Below are 16,911 nucleotides of genomic sequence, written 5' to 3' on the forward strand. Positions count from 1 at the left end.
GGTCTGTTGGTAATAGCCGATGTGAGCTGTTGGATCTCTGGAGCCATCGAATGTTGAGAAGGTAGGCAAACGGAAGTTATGGGGAAACCGATATCCCGCAATTGGCTCAGCAAAGGAGTCTTCCGAATGACCGAGTAAATATCCTCGATTATTCTTCCCTTAGCCAATTGCCCTAACTTCTCATTGATGTTGGCCAATTCTTGACCAATTTGGGTCGGGTGATCTTCAGCAATACGATCACGACCTCGATTAACACGATCATCACGTGCACTCGATCATCACGAACAGCCCGTCCTTCACGAACGTTTCTCTCGTCACGAACTGCTCGATCATCACGAACGGTTCTTCGACGGTGGGTGAGTGAGTTCTTACCCCAATATCCAACCTTGTATTTGAATCGGTTGTACTCTCTTGCGGTCTGTCAAACCGATCGCCTCGCCTTGGTTGATCATCAATCCTCCGAAGTCCTCGGTCTCCTTCACGGAAATTCTGATCAACATTCCGGTCTTCAGCCATTCTTTGGTCACGTGGCAATGCACGTCTCCCTCGAATCGTGTTGATCGGGTTCTTGTGGTAAAACCACTCGTCCGGTGAGCAAGCGGAGTGCTTGGCTCACCTCCAAGAGTTGAATCTTTACCTGATCCAATTGATCTTGGATTGTATCAGGAGGAAGATTACGTCCTCCCTAGCCTTTATCCACCTCGATAGGATTTTGGCTTTCTTGGGGAATATCTGGATTATTCACCCCAGGTATCTGAACACCGGAACTGCGTTGTGCAGCGGCTGCTGATCTAGTCACCATGGCTTTTTCAAGTCTTTCCCACAGACGACGCCAATTGATGCGTCCAAACTCTGCTCAGCCCTTGGATCTCCACGTGATGTCCTGCAAAACGAAAGCGTCAGATGTGGCCCAACCGCTGGGGTCGGGAGTCCACCTCCGAAGGCTAAGTCAGTTGATGAACTTAATCACAAACGGCTCTGCTAGAAGCACAGAGCTAATGAATAAAGAAACTGGAAAGGTGATCTAGATAGCAGAACGCTGATAGTTTAGGTCTATCAGTATGTATCCGAACCCGAGTCTCAGATAGTATTCTTTTTGATCGATTGATCCGTCCCTCACCTTGTATGGTAGTGAGGTTTATATAGAGTGTACCTTCGAATCTCCTTCGTTGGATGCACTCGAGCCTTCTTCGGGTAGTCGTTAGATCTTTATCAATAAGATCCGTTGAGCGATAAACTTCTACTAGTTTGGGCTAGTAGAGGACTCCTGAGATAACCGTTAGGTTATGCAATAGTTATCCCTTTGATGATGATTATCCGCAGCCGTCAGTTTGAGTCTGCTGTTATCAGGGTGATTACCCTAATCCATAAGTAAGATTAGGGCACGCTTGCAGCCGAATAATCTTTCTTCTTCAGCAAGCCATCTTCTGGATCCGGTTCGCTCCGGAGCGATTCGGTTTTCTCCGTCTCGACCGGGGTCGAGGGTCGGACCAAGTATGAACCCGGTCAGATCATAAACTCTCCATATCACTTGGTCATTCAGGCTTTCATCAAAAACGTCATATCATAACAATCCAGCCAACACTTCTATGGGAGCTAAGGCTTCAGTTCCATAAGCCAAGCAAAAAGGGGTTTCTCCAGTTGGGGTTCGTACCGTAGTTCTGTATGACCAGAGGACACTCTGGAGTTCCTCGATTCACATTGCCCGATTATCCTCCAGTCTCTTCTTGATCCCATCAAGAAGTGTTCTAATGGTGACTTCTACTTGCCCATTGCTCTGAGGGTAGGCAACTGAGGCGAATCGATGTTCTATATGGTATCGCATACAGAAGGACTTGAATCCTGCGCCTTCAAATTGTTTTCCATTGTCTGTCACCAGGATACTCAAAAAACTTTTTTTTTCTGTAATGGAGGATAATGGTTCAGCTTCAACCCATTTTGTGAAGTAATCTATTGCAACCACCATATATTCCCGATTCCTGGGAGCCTTCGGTAGTTTCCCGACCAGGTCCATTCCCCACATCACAAATGGCATCAGGTTTGAGACAGACATCATGGGAACTGCTGGTAACTTTGGGACGTTAGCATGTTTCTGGCATTGTTCACATTTGCGGACATACTCAATTGCGTCCTTTTGCACTGTAGGCCAGAAGATGCCCAAGCGTAATACTTTTTGTGCCAACGCCTTTCCACCCATATGTGCGCCACAGATTCCCTCGTGAATCTCAGCTAGGGCGTAGCTTGCCCGGGATGGCCCAACACATCTCAAGAGAGGATCTGTGAATGACCTTCTATACAGCTGGTCCCCGATAATAGTGAACCGAGCCGCTTGATTCCTGATTCTTTTTGCTTCCTTGGGATCAGTCGGGAGAACATCATCCCGAATATACGTAATCAAAGGTGTGGTCCAAGTCGGTTCCTTATTGATTTCAAAGGCTTCTACCTCCTGGATGCTCGGGCTCTTAGTTCTTCAATATAAACTGCCGAGTCCATGTTTTTGTAGTTGGCCAAAGACAATCGGGAGAGTTCATCTGCCTTTTCATTCTCTTTTCTGGGTATTTGTCGGTAGGTTACCTGATCGAATAAAGCCTGGAACTGTCCCACCTTGACTAAATACTTAGCCATTCTTTCATCCTTTGCCTCATACTCTCCCTTGATTTGGTTGACAACCAGTTGGGAATCACTTCTTACTTCTAATTCCCGAACTCTGAGGGCTCGGGCCACCCGTAGGCCTGCTATGACAGCTTCGTATTCTGCTTCATTATTTGAAGCTTGGAAACTGAACCTTATAGCATAGCTAATGGTGAAGTTTTTGGGGCTACTGAGGGTCAGGCCTGCTCCCGATCCCGAAACACTGCTTGAACCATCAACGTGCAAAATCCACAAGTCTGATACTTCAGTTGATGCTGTTTGATTTTCCTTCTGCGGTAGAGTGCTTTTGACAACAAAGTCGGCCAGTACTTGAGCTTTTATGGCCATCCTCGGTTTGAACTCAATCTGATATTCACTAAGCTCCACCGACCACCCGACCATCCTTCCTGCCACATCAGGCCTTTGAAGTATTTTCTTTAGTGGAAAATTGGTCGGGACTGTTATCGGGTGTGCTTGAAAGTAGGGCCTCATCTTTCGTGATGCCACAAGAAGCGCCAATGCCTGCTTATCCACATCTGGGTACCGTGTCTCAGCATTTATGAGCACATGACTCACATAATAGACTGGGTTCTGGATTGTGTCTCCTCTGACCAGCACTGCACTGACCGCCGTTGGTGAAATTGCAAGGTAAACTGCGAGAGTTTCCCCGGTTATGGGCCATGCCAAGACAGGTGTTGTCCCGAGAGACGTTTTGAGTTGATCAAATGCCAGTCAAACACTGGATTTCTTTTATCGTAATGGGTGGTGCCATCTCGATCAGTGCTTTGATCTTTTCTGGGTTAGCCTCTATTCCCCTCTGAGAAACCATGAACCCGAGGAACTTTCCCGAAGAAACTCCAAAAGCACATTTTTCAGGATTCAGGAGCATTTGGTACGTTCTAAGCACATCGAACGTTTCCTCAAGGTCGGCCAAATGTCTCGTCCTAGCTAGACTCTTCACAAGCATGTCATCAACGTAAACCTCCATGTTTCTCCCGATCTGCCGTTGGAAAATTTTATTGACTGCTCTCTGATAAGTGGCCCCTGCATTTTTCAAACCAAAGGGCATCACTCGATAGTAGTAGCTTTCCCGATCTGTCATGAATGAAGTATGTTTCTCGTCCTCCCGATTCATCAGGATCTGGTTATACCTCGAATAGGCGTCCATAAAGCTAAGGACTTCGTGTCCAGCAGTAGCATCGATCAAAAGATCTATCCTCGGGAGGGGGTAGCAATCTTTTGGGCAGGCTTTGTTCAAGTCTGTGTAGTCGGTACACATTCTCCATTTCCCGTTTGCCTTTTTGACCATAACTACATTGTCCAGCCAGATTGGGCATTCAATTGGTTCTATGAAACCCGACTTCTCCAATTTCTCCACCTCGACCTTGATTGCTTCATGCTTTTCTATTGCAAAGTTCCTTCGCCTTTGAATGATCGGGATAGCACCCTTCTGTATCCAGAGTTTGTGCTCTGCTACCCGCCTGTCTATTCTGAGCATGTCGTTTGCCGACCATGCAAAGATATCTGCATTATCACATCAGAACTGAGTAAGCTCCTTCTTGAAGCTTTCCGGTTGCTCCGAGCCAATAAACGTTTCTCGGTCGGGAAGGGATTGACTGAGTCGTATCCTTTCCAGCTTTTCTACAGGCTCCGCCCGCTGCATGCTTTCCTCGTCCCAATCATCTCGAACCTCGACATTCAGAGCAGTTCTCAAATTTTCTGGCTTACGTTTTTCCTTCAAGTAATTTGTGTAGCATTGTCGGGAAGCTGATTGGTCTGAACAGCATTCCCCTACTCCAGCATCAGTCGGGAACTTTAACTTCATGTGCCTAGGAGATACGACTGCCTCAAACGCATTAAGTGTCGGACGTCCCAGGATCACATTGTATGCCGATAACTCTTTCACGACCATGAAATTTATCTGTACCAGGGTATCTCGGGGTGACTTCCCAATCTTAAGATCCAAATGGATCGTTCCTTCTGCCACTGTAGAGGATCCTATGAAACCATACAAGGGAGTTGATGAAGGGGTTAGCAAATCATCAGCCAATTTTAATCTCTTGAAAGCTTCATATGAGATTAGGTCAACAGATGACCCCGTGTCAACCAACACTCGGTGAACTTCCCGGTTGGCTATTTTAACCCTGATTATTATAGCATCATCATGAGGTGCTATAACTCCTTCCAAATCTGCATCCGTGAAGATTATGGATTCCGGACAGGATGAATTTTGCCTTTTTTTAGGCAAGTGTACTGCCCCCACGAACCGGGCCTTTTGCTTCGCTTTCCTGATCGATTCCACCATTGGACCTCCCATGATCACGTATACTGGCGTTTCTTCCCGATCCACCTTGTCCTTTCCCTTGTCTGCTTTTTTTACGGCTTCTTTTGGACTAGGGGATCGGCCCTCTTTTTTTGATTCTGGTGAGTAGGTTCGGGACTTTCCCGATTCTCTCACATACTGTCCCAGTTTACCTTGTTGGATCAGTTTCTCTATTTCAAACTTCAGACTTCGACACCAATCTTTGTGGTGGCCGTAATCTTTGTGGAATCGACAGTACTTTGTCATATCCCGATCCTTAGGTGGTGCGCGTAGCTTCCCGGGCCACTTTAACGAGCTCTTATCCCGAATGTTCATCAAGATCTTTGATGGCTTTGTGTTAAGAGGAGTATAACTCGCTCTTGGTCGCGCTTCCATTTGCTTTTTGATCAATGATTTTTTTTCATTCGGGGAAGCCTTATCTACATCCCGATCAGACCTTCTTTCCCGATCGGCTTTTACTCGGGCGTTTATTACTTCATAAACACTGGCTTGCTTCTGACATTTGCGTAACAGCGTCCCATACGTTTTGGGTTTATCTGTCAGCAAGACTTCCAGAAGTCTTTGGTGCGTGATGCCGCTCCAAAGGGCACTGTATGCAACTTGATCGTCAAGCTCCTCGATCTCGATGGCAACTTCATCAAATCGCTTCAAATAATCTCGAATGGATTCATTTCTTCCTTGTTGTATTCCAAAGAGACTATCAGAAGTCTTCTTGCTCCCGATTGCGCTTCGGAATCGGGCTATAAATTTATGTGCCAACTCCCGGAAATTATTGATGGATCCCGGTTGTAGGCTACTGAACCACTTAATGGCCGGTCCTTTGAGTGACGCCGGGAACGTTCTGCAGAGTAGTTCGTCCTCCCGACCTAGTATAGTCATTACAGACTTAAAGTAGCTTATATGCCCTTTAGGACTTGTTTTCCCCTCGAATGGGGTGAATGTTGGCATGATGAAGTTCCTAGGAAGTCGCATGTTCATGATCTCATCTGAGAAAGGTTCCCGATCAACCACGTCCAGATCGTCATCATGATCTCGATCCTCCAACTTGCGCTCGACCTCAGCTACCCGGCTTCGAAGCCGGTTCTGTCGTACTCCATCTTCATCTGATTCAGCATGCTCTTTGCCACAATGATGGGTAGGTGCCTCTTTTCCTCGAGGATGTGCCCGAGACGTTGACTCTCGAGCGGGACGGTTGAGGTTGACTTTCTCCCTGATCCTCCTTATCTTCGATATCCTCCCGTCGACTTCTTTGGGGCAAAGACCCTGTCTTAGGTGGCATCGAAAGACGGTCTAAGGCACTGATTCTCATTCCATTGGGAGTAGTTTGGCGTTTGCTTCGTTCGGGATTGTCCTCCTTTTGTTCTCGAGTGACTTTTAACCTCGGGATACGCCTTGCTCCACGGGACCCTCGTGCCGTCCTCAAAGCTTTCACCAATCTTCCCAATTGGGTATTGCGTCTCGGTCCTTGTTCGACTCCAATTTGATGGACCAAGTTGCGTAATACTCCTTGCATCTCGAGCATTCCCTTCCGTAACTCGTCCATATCGGCCATAATGGCTTGTTCTTGAGGACCCCGGGAAGTTCCTACACCATTCGGGTCCTCCAGAACCAGATTGTCCTGAAGTTGTTCTTGCTCTATATGGGTTGAGGGGTCAAACCATATCTTCGAGGATCGTTCGATTATCCTCAGTATTTTCTTGTCGAGAACGTCCATTTACTCGTCGCACCATGACTTGAAGATTATGTCGTTCCCACAGACGGCGCCAAACTGATGCAGATCAATTATGCTTCTGCATCCGACCGAGCCTCCTCTCGTATCCGAGACGATGAGTCCTGCAAGAAAGGTTAGATGCGGGCCAGCTTGTGTGCCGAGCAGCCGCCTCCGATGGCAAAGTCAGATAATGAACAAAGTAAGGACTCATGCAAAAGGTACACAAGATTATACTCAGAGTGTATTGGTTGCTTACCGGAGGGGTATGTCTATGCTTTTATATCGTAAGTGTTACCTTTTATGTATTTGGTAAGTTAGCCCGACAGGAGCCATCGTATCCCTGAGGATTATGCCTTTCCATTATTGGTCCCAGCAGGATAGCCGGTGGAGTTGACTTTCTCAATAGGGAGAGACTGCCTTATTTGTTGAGCGTGATGTACGTTCAGGCCAACTTAATTGGTCAAGTCCCGATTGACTGCGGAGCCCCATTCGGACGTAGCCCGTTGATATAGGTACTAGTGAGATGACCCGTCCGGGCTTATTCCTATGACTGGGTAACACCCGATCATCCGGGTTGTGCCTGGTAGAGTTGGGCTATACCCGTTAGGTATAAGCTTCCCGTATCACAGTTCATCAGGCAAGCAATGGTGTATGAGTGCTGGAGCAACAGGTCTGACTCTTTTGCCATAGAGATCTGAAATAGATGTCCAAAATTCAAATAATTAAACAGCTCGCTTTGAATAAGAACTAAGAGCACTAATGTGAAGCAAATCCAATTTGATTGCTCAATAAAATTCATCTAAATCGAAACAGAGATAAAATCACATAAAAGATGTACTATAGAAAATTATTACATGCCAAGCCAAGGTCTTTGTGTAATTAAGAACTGCGAAGTTCTCAAACAAGAACCTGATTCGAGTTCTTGTGGAACTGACAAGGCAAAGTCTGCAACAGGTTCCAATACATCAGATAAAAATACAGAAGGTGCTAGCTTTCCTTTCTTATATCGTTTATGTATTTATTCTTTTGTGGTACAGAAAATGCTTTGTATTCCAAGAGCAACAGACACCATTCAAAAGAACCTTAGAGCGACATTAAATCCAATTTTAAAATATGCATTAAGAAAACAATGCTGGCTGCCTGATTTCTTTCTAGAAGGCACCATTCATAACCCAAAATCAATCAAAAAGTAAAAAATCACAAATAAATCGTATGTAGCAATAGAAATATGGTTAATACCCTACCAGGTAATAGAAGGCATCTCCTAATGTAAGATCATAGACAAGGGGGTTGAAAGGCAAGGGAATTTGTTTTTGGGTAGGGGTTTGGGTTTTGGGGTTGGGGTTGGGGTTGGGGTTGGGGTTGGGGTGGGGGGCAGGATTTCTACTGCTGTTTCACTTTTTGTTTCATTTATTTCAAAGGCAATCATCACAAAAGGTGGAAACATATTTACATTAAGAGCTTATGTAATACCTAAAGTCGAAGATCCTCTGTTTCTGGCCTGTTATTGTAATCACTAATGAAGTAGATGAAGAAAAATACATAATTAGATTTCTCAGACCCCTAACTGCAAGTTCTCGTTTGTTTCAATAAAGCAAATAGCTAAAACAATCGACAACAACAACAACAAAAAAATCCTTAAGATTCAAAAAACATCAATAGCCATGTATTAGAGAAGGAAATCAAAAGCAGTTTGAGCGAGCAATGAAAGAATCATGAATTCGAGGGTTTCTTGATAGGATTTGCTCTATATACCAGTGATTTCAGTTTCCTAATCACCAGCAATAATCGAATTCAAAATGCAAGAATACCAAGCCAACAAGAAACGAAGATAGAGAATAAAAAACCCCAACACAAAACTAATCCAAACAGGAAAAAAAAATATGCAAAGACCTATCGCCTATTTCGATGCCGAAGTCGAAAACACCAAGCTAGGGTTTGGGAACGCTGGAGTTGCAGAGCAGAGAAGCATGGTTCTTCTTCTAGATCTGCCAAAAACACCACTCTAAAGTGAATCTGTGATAGGGATCCTTCTTCGCAGGGTTGGTGGTGTTCGTCGCCTTCTTCAGATCAAGAAACGACTCTTCTTAGCAGCAGGAGTGAGGAGTGTAGAAGTCAAGGGCTAGGAGTGATTCGAACTTCTTAGCAGCAGGAGTGAACCAATCTTCTAGTTCAGCAGCGGCGGGAGTGAGGAGAGCTTCGTCTTCTGTCGAGTGTTTGTTCGATGAAAGTGAGTTTGGGCGAGTCACGCTCATTTGCTTCCGTTTTATACCGAGCCTAGAATTGGGTGACTCGATTTGGAAACCACCTCAATAGGTGGTTTCCAAGTGATTAAGATCTTTAGGCTAAAACGTGGATTCCTGGAGATTCATGACTCACGAAGAAACCGATTCAATTTTTAACCAAACGCCTTTTTTTGTTGGAGTCATGATTCCCAGGAATCTGATTCTACAGAATTGCGGAACCAAACGCCACCTTAAGGGATTTGGCCTTCGCATGGTGTTGTTCCCATTAGTGGTTGGTGTTGTTCCTAATTCACAAAGTTTTGATACAGTTGGTGAGTTGCTAATACAGATTTTCAATCTTTTTTTCCTGTTATGTATACTTTTTTTTGTGATATATTTTTCAAAAACGCTTTCGTGGTCTATGTCGAAACATGTTTACTTAAATCCTGTTAATAACATTATTATAACTATGAAATCAGATAATCGACGGGTGCAAGAAGCTCACATTCATATGGTATTCTCTTGTCATTGCCAACGTCCTATTGTGCTAACCAAAACAGTCTATGAATTCTGAAACCTTTGTAGTTGTCACAGAATGTAGGCAATTCAAGGCTTTTTAGAGTTTTTTTATATTTTATTTTTACTTTTATTTTTTCCTCCCTCCTATTTTTTATTTTTGGGGGTTGGGGAGGGGGGTTGAAACCAAGGGGACAAGTCATCATCTAGGCATCAGCAAAGTGCCTGGACACCTAGGTGATGTGCTGCAGCTGTCAAACATCGACGGCAGCAAGCTGGATACTTCTAATTTGATCACATAATTTGATAGAAGTTTGTAGAACCATCTATATTTTCCTTTTACTTAAAAGATTTTTTTTCTTCTCAGTATAATAACTCTGAATTTTGTACTTTTCTGGCATTTGCAGTTGATTGATTGTCTGATGGATACTAGTTCCTCAAGTTAGAAAGATCTTTCAGTTAATGAAGTTGCCAGATCTGGAGATGTTTGCATCATTAATTCACGGCCTATTATCCAATTTGGAAAAATACCCACAGGTGTGATGATCTGTTGCTTATTCTGTGCAATTTCATCTTGTAGCTTGCTACCATCTTGGCTAATGGTTTCACTCTTGGTTCTTTTGCTTGTCTCATTTTCTTTTCATGTCTTCATTGTGGCCATTGCAAAATTTGGTATAGAAAGTCACACCATTAGATACTCTCCTTTATGATTTTGTGTTTTCATTGAAAAGTAAGGGAAAAAATTTGGCATATATTTAATATATAACCATATTTTCAAATTTGTTAGTTTTGAATTGAATTGTAGATCAGCTATGGAAAAAATGGAAAATCAAATATAATGATATGGAAATTTTGAAAAAGCTAAGAATGGCACAACTGAGGTATAAAATATGTGAATCATCCTGAACTTTGAAAAATATGTGGTTTGCTATGTACTTTTAGAAAGAATATAGCATAAATTTAGGAATTCTCTACCTATGGTCAGGACAAATTGTTCATTTGCTAGCTTTTTTATTTTTCTGATCAATTAAAGTTTTGCCTAATTATAAGTGAACAAGTGTTACTTCTCCTACTAGTTCTGATAATATGTGATCTCCTCCCGCCCCCTGATTTTTCTTTTCCAGGATGAAGATGATATCCAGTCTGTTTTATGTAATACCGGTGGAATTCATGGAAATTTTCTTTGTCGACTTTTTGAAGGATGTTGCTCATGAGGTTGTAATCTCCTCTCATCAATCTTAATCTCCTGATCAATTGCAAAATTGAAACAGTTTTCTGTCCAGGAGTATGAGATTCCTGTTTGTGTATATCTATTCTTATTAATACAAGGGAGCATATATGTATTTTCTTATGGGAGAATATAGACACACTCACAGGAGTGCTGGTGTAGCCACATTCCTGGGTAGGATTCTTTTTGTCTTTGGGTTTATTATTAGGAGCAAAACTTCACTTGAGGATCTTGTACAAGCACCAATCAGGAAATGGTATATATTCTGCGAAGGGTATCTTGGCTATCTGTGTGGCCATAGTTCTCAAGGCGCTGGATGTTGAAAAGTGAGGGTCAAAATAGATACATATGAGATCAATGGTTAATACTTATCTGTACTTTTAAGACTCGCTTATCTCTTCTCTTTTCTCTCCCCTAAGTTGCTAATGACTAGTGCTCATTTGAAATATTTAGTAGCAGAATTAAAGAACCACTAGTAGATAGCTATTATATCTCTTTATTGTCTTGTTAATTATTTTCTTGGGTAATACCTTACTCCACAACTGGCTGCTTGTAGATTGGACTCTACTAGGCACTCTAAGGGTTACTAATGGGGGGACAGAATAGAGAAGAAAGAAGGATAAAGAAGATAGGGGGAACAAGGGGAAACCTCAACAATCAGATGAAACAGGGGAAGCTGGAGAAGACCACTCATAAGAAGAAGAGAAGAGGATATCGACTGCTGAACCAGTAGACAGTGTAAATCTGTTTTATGAATTTTAATCATATCTGTGTTTCTCTATTGGAATAGTTAAGTATCTAATCTGCATAGATTTTGTCTAGCAATGTATTTTCTTTATAGGCCTTGGGTTTAGCCTACATTCAAAATAAAATAGCAATTTGCATTTGGTTTGATGGTCAAGACTGATGTATGTTGTATTAGACTATAGAGGACTTTGTGGTCAAGTCCTTAACAACAAATATTAAAGTTTAGAGGATGGTTCCTTGGAAAAAATGGTAATGTCATTTGCAAAATGCATCCCACTTTGTCATTAAGGCTTAACTATGTAACATGGACCCGTTAAGAAAAAGGAAAGAAAAAAGCTATGTAGCATGCAGGCTTTAAGTTTGTGGTTGGCTGGAAATTCAAGTTACTATTTTGTAATAAAAGAGGCTTCACCGAGTGAAGCTCTTTATGAAATAAGTTATGGATTACATTTTACGTGTCAATAAAATGAAAATTACTTCCAATAAAAAATTTAATGGATGCGACTTATATGGTGGCTGTTTCTAATTGACGCTTTTACTTATCTTTGGTAATTATTGCAGTTGGATGTAATCGAGATTCTTCTAAAGGGATGTGATGCAGTGGAGAGCTATGTGAAGGAGGTGAAGACTTTTGTATCTTATCTGTTTTTACAGGTCATTGATTTGGTGTGATTGAGCTGTTTAAACTAATACGTAGGACTCATATGCTTTCTTGTTTCCTTTAAGATTTGGGTTCTTATTCAACTTCAAGTGCACCAATTTCTCATTTTTTAAAGACGCTATGAATTTCCATTATGTAATCCATTCTGAAAACCTTCCCATAAACATTCACCTTTGTGGGCCATTTTTTTTTAATATATTCCAGTCCCAATAAGTTACCTCAACTAGGTTGTCTGTCTGTCCATCCATTAATTCAGAGGAATTTTTTCTACAACTTTCCACAAATATGCAATGAACCAATTTTCCAGAAAAGCCAATTCATTTCTCTTGCTTTTATCTGTTTGTCTGCTATTTCAATTTTTCTGGCAATGCAAGAAGCTAGTTTTCGAATATGGACCTCTATTGATGGACAATGCGGAGCAATTCCATGAAATGACATATATCTGTACTATGCTCCAAGCATGTACAACTTCAGATAATAGGGTTGGAGAAGCATCTTCTGTTTGACCATGCTGTCTGAATCTTAAAGCTCGAAGCAAAGATTGGTCTGAAAGCAGAGGCAATATTTATTATTAAGCAAAGGAAGCCATGCATTTGCTGATTTCAGAGTGTTTGCTTTCCTCTTTTGTAAATGTTTGACAATCAATCTAGAACATGTCTTTATGGTATTGTGAAGTTTATTTCCCCCCATTTTAGGTTTTCTATATAGGATAGTGGGAAGGTGCTGTTTATGTGAATAAGTTGGTAGTTTGAATGATCATTAAATCTTTGTAATATCTGATTATCTGAAGATTGGTTTTTCCTTGAATGGTGGTGTATAGAGATGTTCATTGCGTACTACTTCTAATAACCAGTCTCTAAACTTGCATGTTGTAGGAGACCTTGCTGCTTATATTGGCTTTTCCTTGGATGGTGGTATGTAGAGATGTTCATTGTGTGCTACTTCTGATAACAAGTCTCTAAACTTGCATGATGTGGGAGACCTTGCTGCTTCTATATTCTCTTCATGGCAAGGAACATGGATAAGCTGTGCTTCCATTATTGACCGGTTGGGGGCATATGAGCCCTCAAGGTATTTTAACAACTGCTTACTTGAATGATGAATGAGATCTTTCTAGTTATGAGGCAGTAAAGATTGGAGGGTTGATTCTTTTATTGAGGTGGGGGACATGTAATCTCTGGTTAGCTGCAACCACATATTTCAACTACATAATGTCAAAAAAGACCCATAAACATTTTTACTCTGTATGGCTTGGACTCTAGGAGAGCAAGTCTCTTTTGTTTTCGCTCAACCTCTCAACATTTGATAGATTTACATAGAATGTTTTAAAATTTTAGCTAGATCTTGAGAAAAATAGCATTTCTTACTGAGGAAAAGGTGACAAGGAGACAAGAAAGGGAAGAAATGTATAAGGACGAAGGTTCAAATCTAAAACTTCCTTAGACACCGGTTGTTTGTTGGAATAAAGGTGGGGTGGAGAAAAGTTATTTTCCATGAAATTTTAAAAGTATGGTTTGTTTGGTTCATGAGGTGAAAAAGCTAGCAGAGTCTGGTGAGATGACATGTTAATTTTTTTACCCCATGGTTGGTTGCTCAATTATGGGATAGTTTTTTTTTTTGGGTTCCAATACAAATGTACTTCACATAAAGAGTTGGTATGTACAGTGGTCATTCTAATTTACCAAAAAAATGTGATGATATGAAGATTTGGTATGTGACCATGTGCTAACCTTTATGCAAAGTGGGCAAAACGGAATGGTTCCGTTCTGAAGCTATTTGAAACGGAATGATTCCATTTCATCAGACTGATCACAGGGAGGAAACGAAATGATTCTGTTCTGAAGCTACTTGAAATAGAATGATTCCGTTTAAAAAGGAACCATTCCGTTTCATCAGATTGATCACAGTGTTGAAACGGACTGGTTCCGTTTAAAAAGGAACCGTTCCGTTTTAGCATATTCATGACCCATTTGAAACGGAATGGTTCCGTTTAAAAAGGAAGCATTCCGTTTCATCAGACTGATCACAATGTTGAAACGGACTGATCTAAAGGAACCATTCCGTTTCACTAGACTTATTACAGTGTTGAAATGGAATGTTTCCATTTAAAAAGGAACCATTTCATTTCATCAGACTGATCATAATGTTGAAATGGACTGATCAAAAGAAACCATTCCGTTTCACTAGACTTATCATAGTGTTGAAACGGAATGGTTCCGTTTAAAAAGGAACCATTTCGTTTCATCAGACTGATCACAGTGTTGAAATGGAATGGTTCTGTTCATCAGACTGATCACAGTGTTGAAACGGACTGATCAAAAGGAACCAGTCCGTTTCACTAGACTTATCACAGTGTTGAAACGGAATAGTTCCGTTTAAAAAGGAACCATTTCGTTTCATTAGATTGATCACAGTGTTGAAATGGAATGGTTCCGTTCATCAGATTGATCATAGTGTTGAAACAGACTGATCAAAAGGAACCATTCCGTTTCACTAGACTTATCACAGTGTTGAAACGGAATGTTTCCGTTTAAAAAGGGACCATTTTGTTTCATCAAACTGATCACAGTGTTGAAACGGACTGATCAAAAGGAACCATTCCGTTTCACTAGACTTATCATAGTGTTGAAACGGATTGGTTCCGTTTAAAAAGGAACCATTTTGTTTCATAAGACTGATCACAATGTTGAAACAGAATGGTTCCGTTCATCAGATTGATCATAGTGTTGAAACGGACTAATCAAAAGGAACCAGTCTAGTGAATCTGATCATAGTGTTGAAACGAACTGATCAAAAGGAACCATTCCGTTTCACTAGACTTATCACAGTGTTGAAACGGAATAGTTCCGTTTAAAAAGGAACCATTCCGTTTCATCAGACTGATCACAGTGTTGAAACGGAATGGTTCCGTTCAAAAGTGAAGCATTCCGTTTCATCAGACTGATCACAGGGATGAAATGGAATGGTTCCGTTTAAAAAGGAAGCATTCCGTTTCATCAGACTGATCACAGTTTTGAAACGTTATGGTTCCGTTTAAAAAGGAACCATTCCCTAGGTATCATATTCACGACTGAGTTGAAACGGAATGGTTCCTTTTTAATCGGAACCATTTCCGTTTCATCACTGTGATCAGAACGGAACCATTCCGTTTTACTAAGTTTGCATAAACGTTAGCGCATTCATACATACCAAATCTTAATATCTTCATAATTTTTTGGTGTACATACCAACTCTTTATGTGAAGTACTTTTGTATTGGAACCCACAAAAAAAACTATCCCATAATTGAGCAACCAACCACTGCTATGCACACTGAAATTTTCAAATGAAGAATTACAATAATATATATGGTCTATCATTGTTTTATATAAATTAGTACCACTATCCATATACAAATTTAAGGGGAATAAAAAATGTTCCAATATAAAGGTCATGTTTCAATTATTTGTGTCATCGTCACTGTCCATCTGTATAGAATACACAAATGCAGGGTTTAAATTTCGTTGATTGTCTAAATAAAACATCAAGCTTCCGGCATCTCCATATGGTATATCACGTTGCCATTTGCTATTCAAATAATTTTACAAATCTTTCTTTGTGAAAATTAGATTTTCACTGCCCCCTGCTTGCAAACCCATCAAATTATATGTCAATCTTGTTCCCATTCCAGTTATGTCTGCCATGTCAAATTATGTGTCAATCTTCATCACCACTACCACCTTCGCTGCCACTTCCGTTTCCCTCAACATCTTCTTCTTCATCCCCTTCCTCGTCCTCATCCTCTTCCTCACCGTCTTCTGCATCTTCAACTTTTGGAGACGGCAGTTTCTAGTTGTGATTGTAATCTTGGACTAGGATATGAAGAAGGATTGGTATCTTGCTTGTGTTTTGCTTAGTCTTGATGTTGAAATCGTGTCTGCCCCAGTGTTATTGCTTTCTCCCACCTGGATTGTAACGGGGGAGCTAAGCAGTAAGAAAATCATGATTGCCAATATCCAATTAAACTGAAAAAGCAATCACACATTGGAGCAACAGAGAATATTAACTAAGCTACAAATAAAGGGTTATGTGAGAACATCCCGAAAAGGTTAAAAGAATTCCTAATGGTTGTTTTAAAAAAAATATCTTTTTTTTTTATTTGTGGTGTGGGTTGATGTAAAAAAAAAAAGTGTTGTTGTTGGGGAAAAAAATAATGATTTGTTTTGTGTATGTTTTGTTTTTGGTTATAATATGAGAATAGGATGATATTAGGGAGGAGAGATAAATTAAAAAATAAAAAAAAAAAAAAAAAAATTTTTTTTTTTTTTTTTTTTTTTTTTTTTTTTTTTTTTTTTTTTTTTTTTTTTTTGGTGGGTTTTAATTTTTTTTTTATTTATTTTTCTTTTTTTTTTTATTGCTTGGGGGGGGGGGGGGGGGGGGGTGGGGGGGGGGAGATAGGGGGTGCAGGGGTTTGATAAGTAGGTTGCTTACCTTTGATGGGTAAGTCTTATGTATTTATAAATAAACATGGCTGTTGTACAAGATTCGTTTACAATATTCAAATTTGAATTCAAAATTAAAAACTTGAATTCAAATTTAAAAACTTAAATTCAAAACTTGAATTCAAAAATTGAATTCAAAAACTTGAATTCAAAAATCAAATTCAAACCATAACAGATCCGTTATGGTTTTTCATCCCCCCTCAAACTCTGCATTGGCAGGTGCAAGAGTTTGTCTCTATGCTTGAAGAAAGCTTGTGATGTTAAGCCCTTAGTAAACACATCTGCAATTTGATCATCTGACCAAACAAAGTGCACTTTTATGGTGTTGTTCTGAACCAAGTCTCGGACAAAATGATAGTCCACTTCTATATGTTTTGTGCGAGCGTGTA

General features: G+C 40.8%; 1 protein-coding gene across 1 annotated transcript; it reads right to left on the reverse strand.

The window, feature by feature from the left end:
- Nucleotides 1-2,439: 2,439 nt before the first annotated feature.
- LOC149005229 (uncharacterized) lies at nt 2,440-2,979 on the reverse strand. Its single transcript, XM_089135816.1, has one exon. It carries the CDS (start codon nt 2,977-2,979, stop codon nt 2,440-2,442), a length of 540 nt encoding a protein of 179 aa, XP_088991942.1.
- Nucleotides 2,980-16,911: the final 13,932 nt, after the last annotated feature.

The sequence above is a fragment of the Hakea prostrata genome, chromosome 9, assembly GCF_041222555.1.
Source record: "Hakea prostrata isolate BN-2017 chromosome 9, UWA_Hpros_2, whole genome shotgun sequence".
Classification (NCBI taxonomy): Eukaryota; Viridiplantae; Streptophyta; class Magnoliopsida; order Proteales; family Proteaceae; genus Hakea; species Hakea prostrata.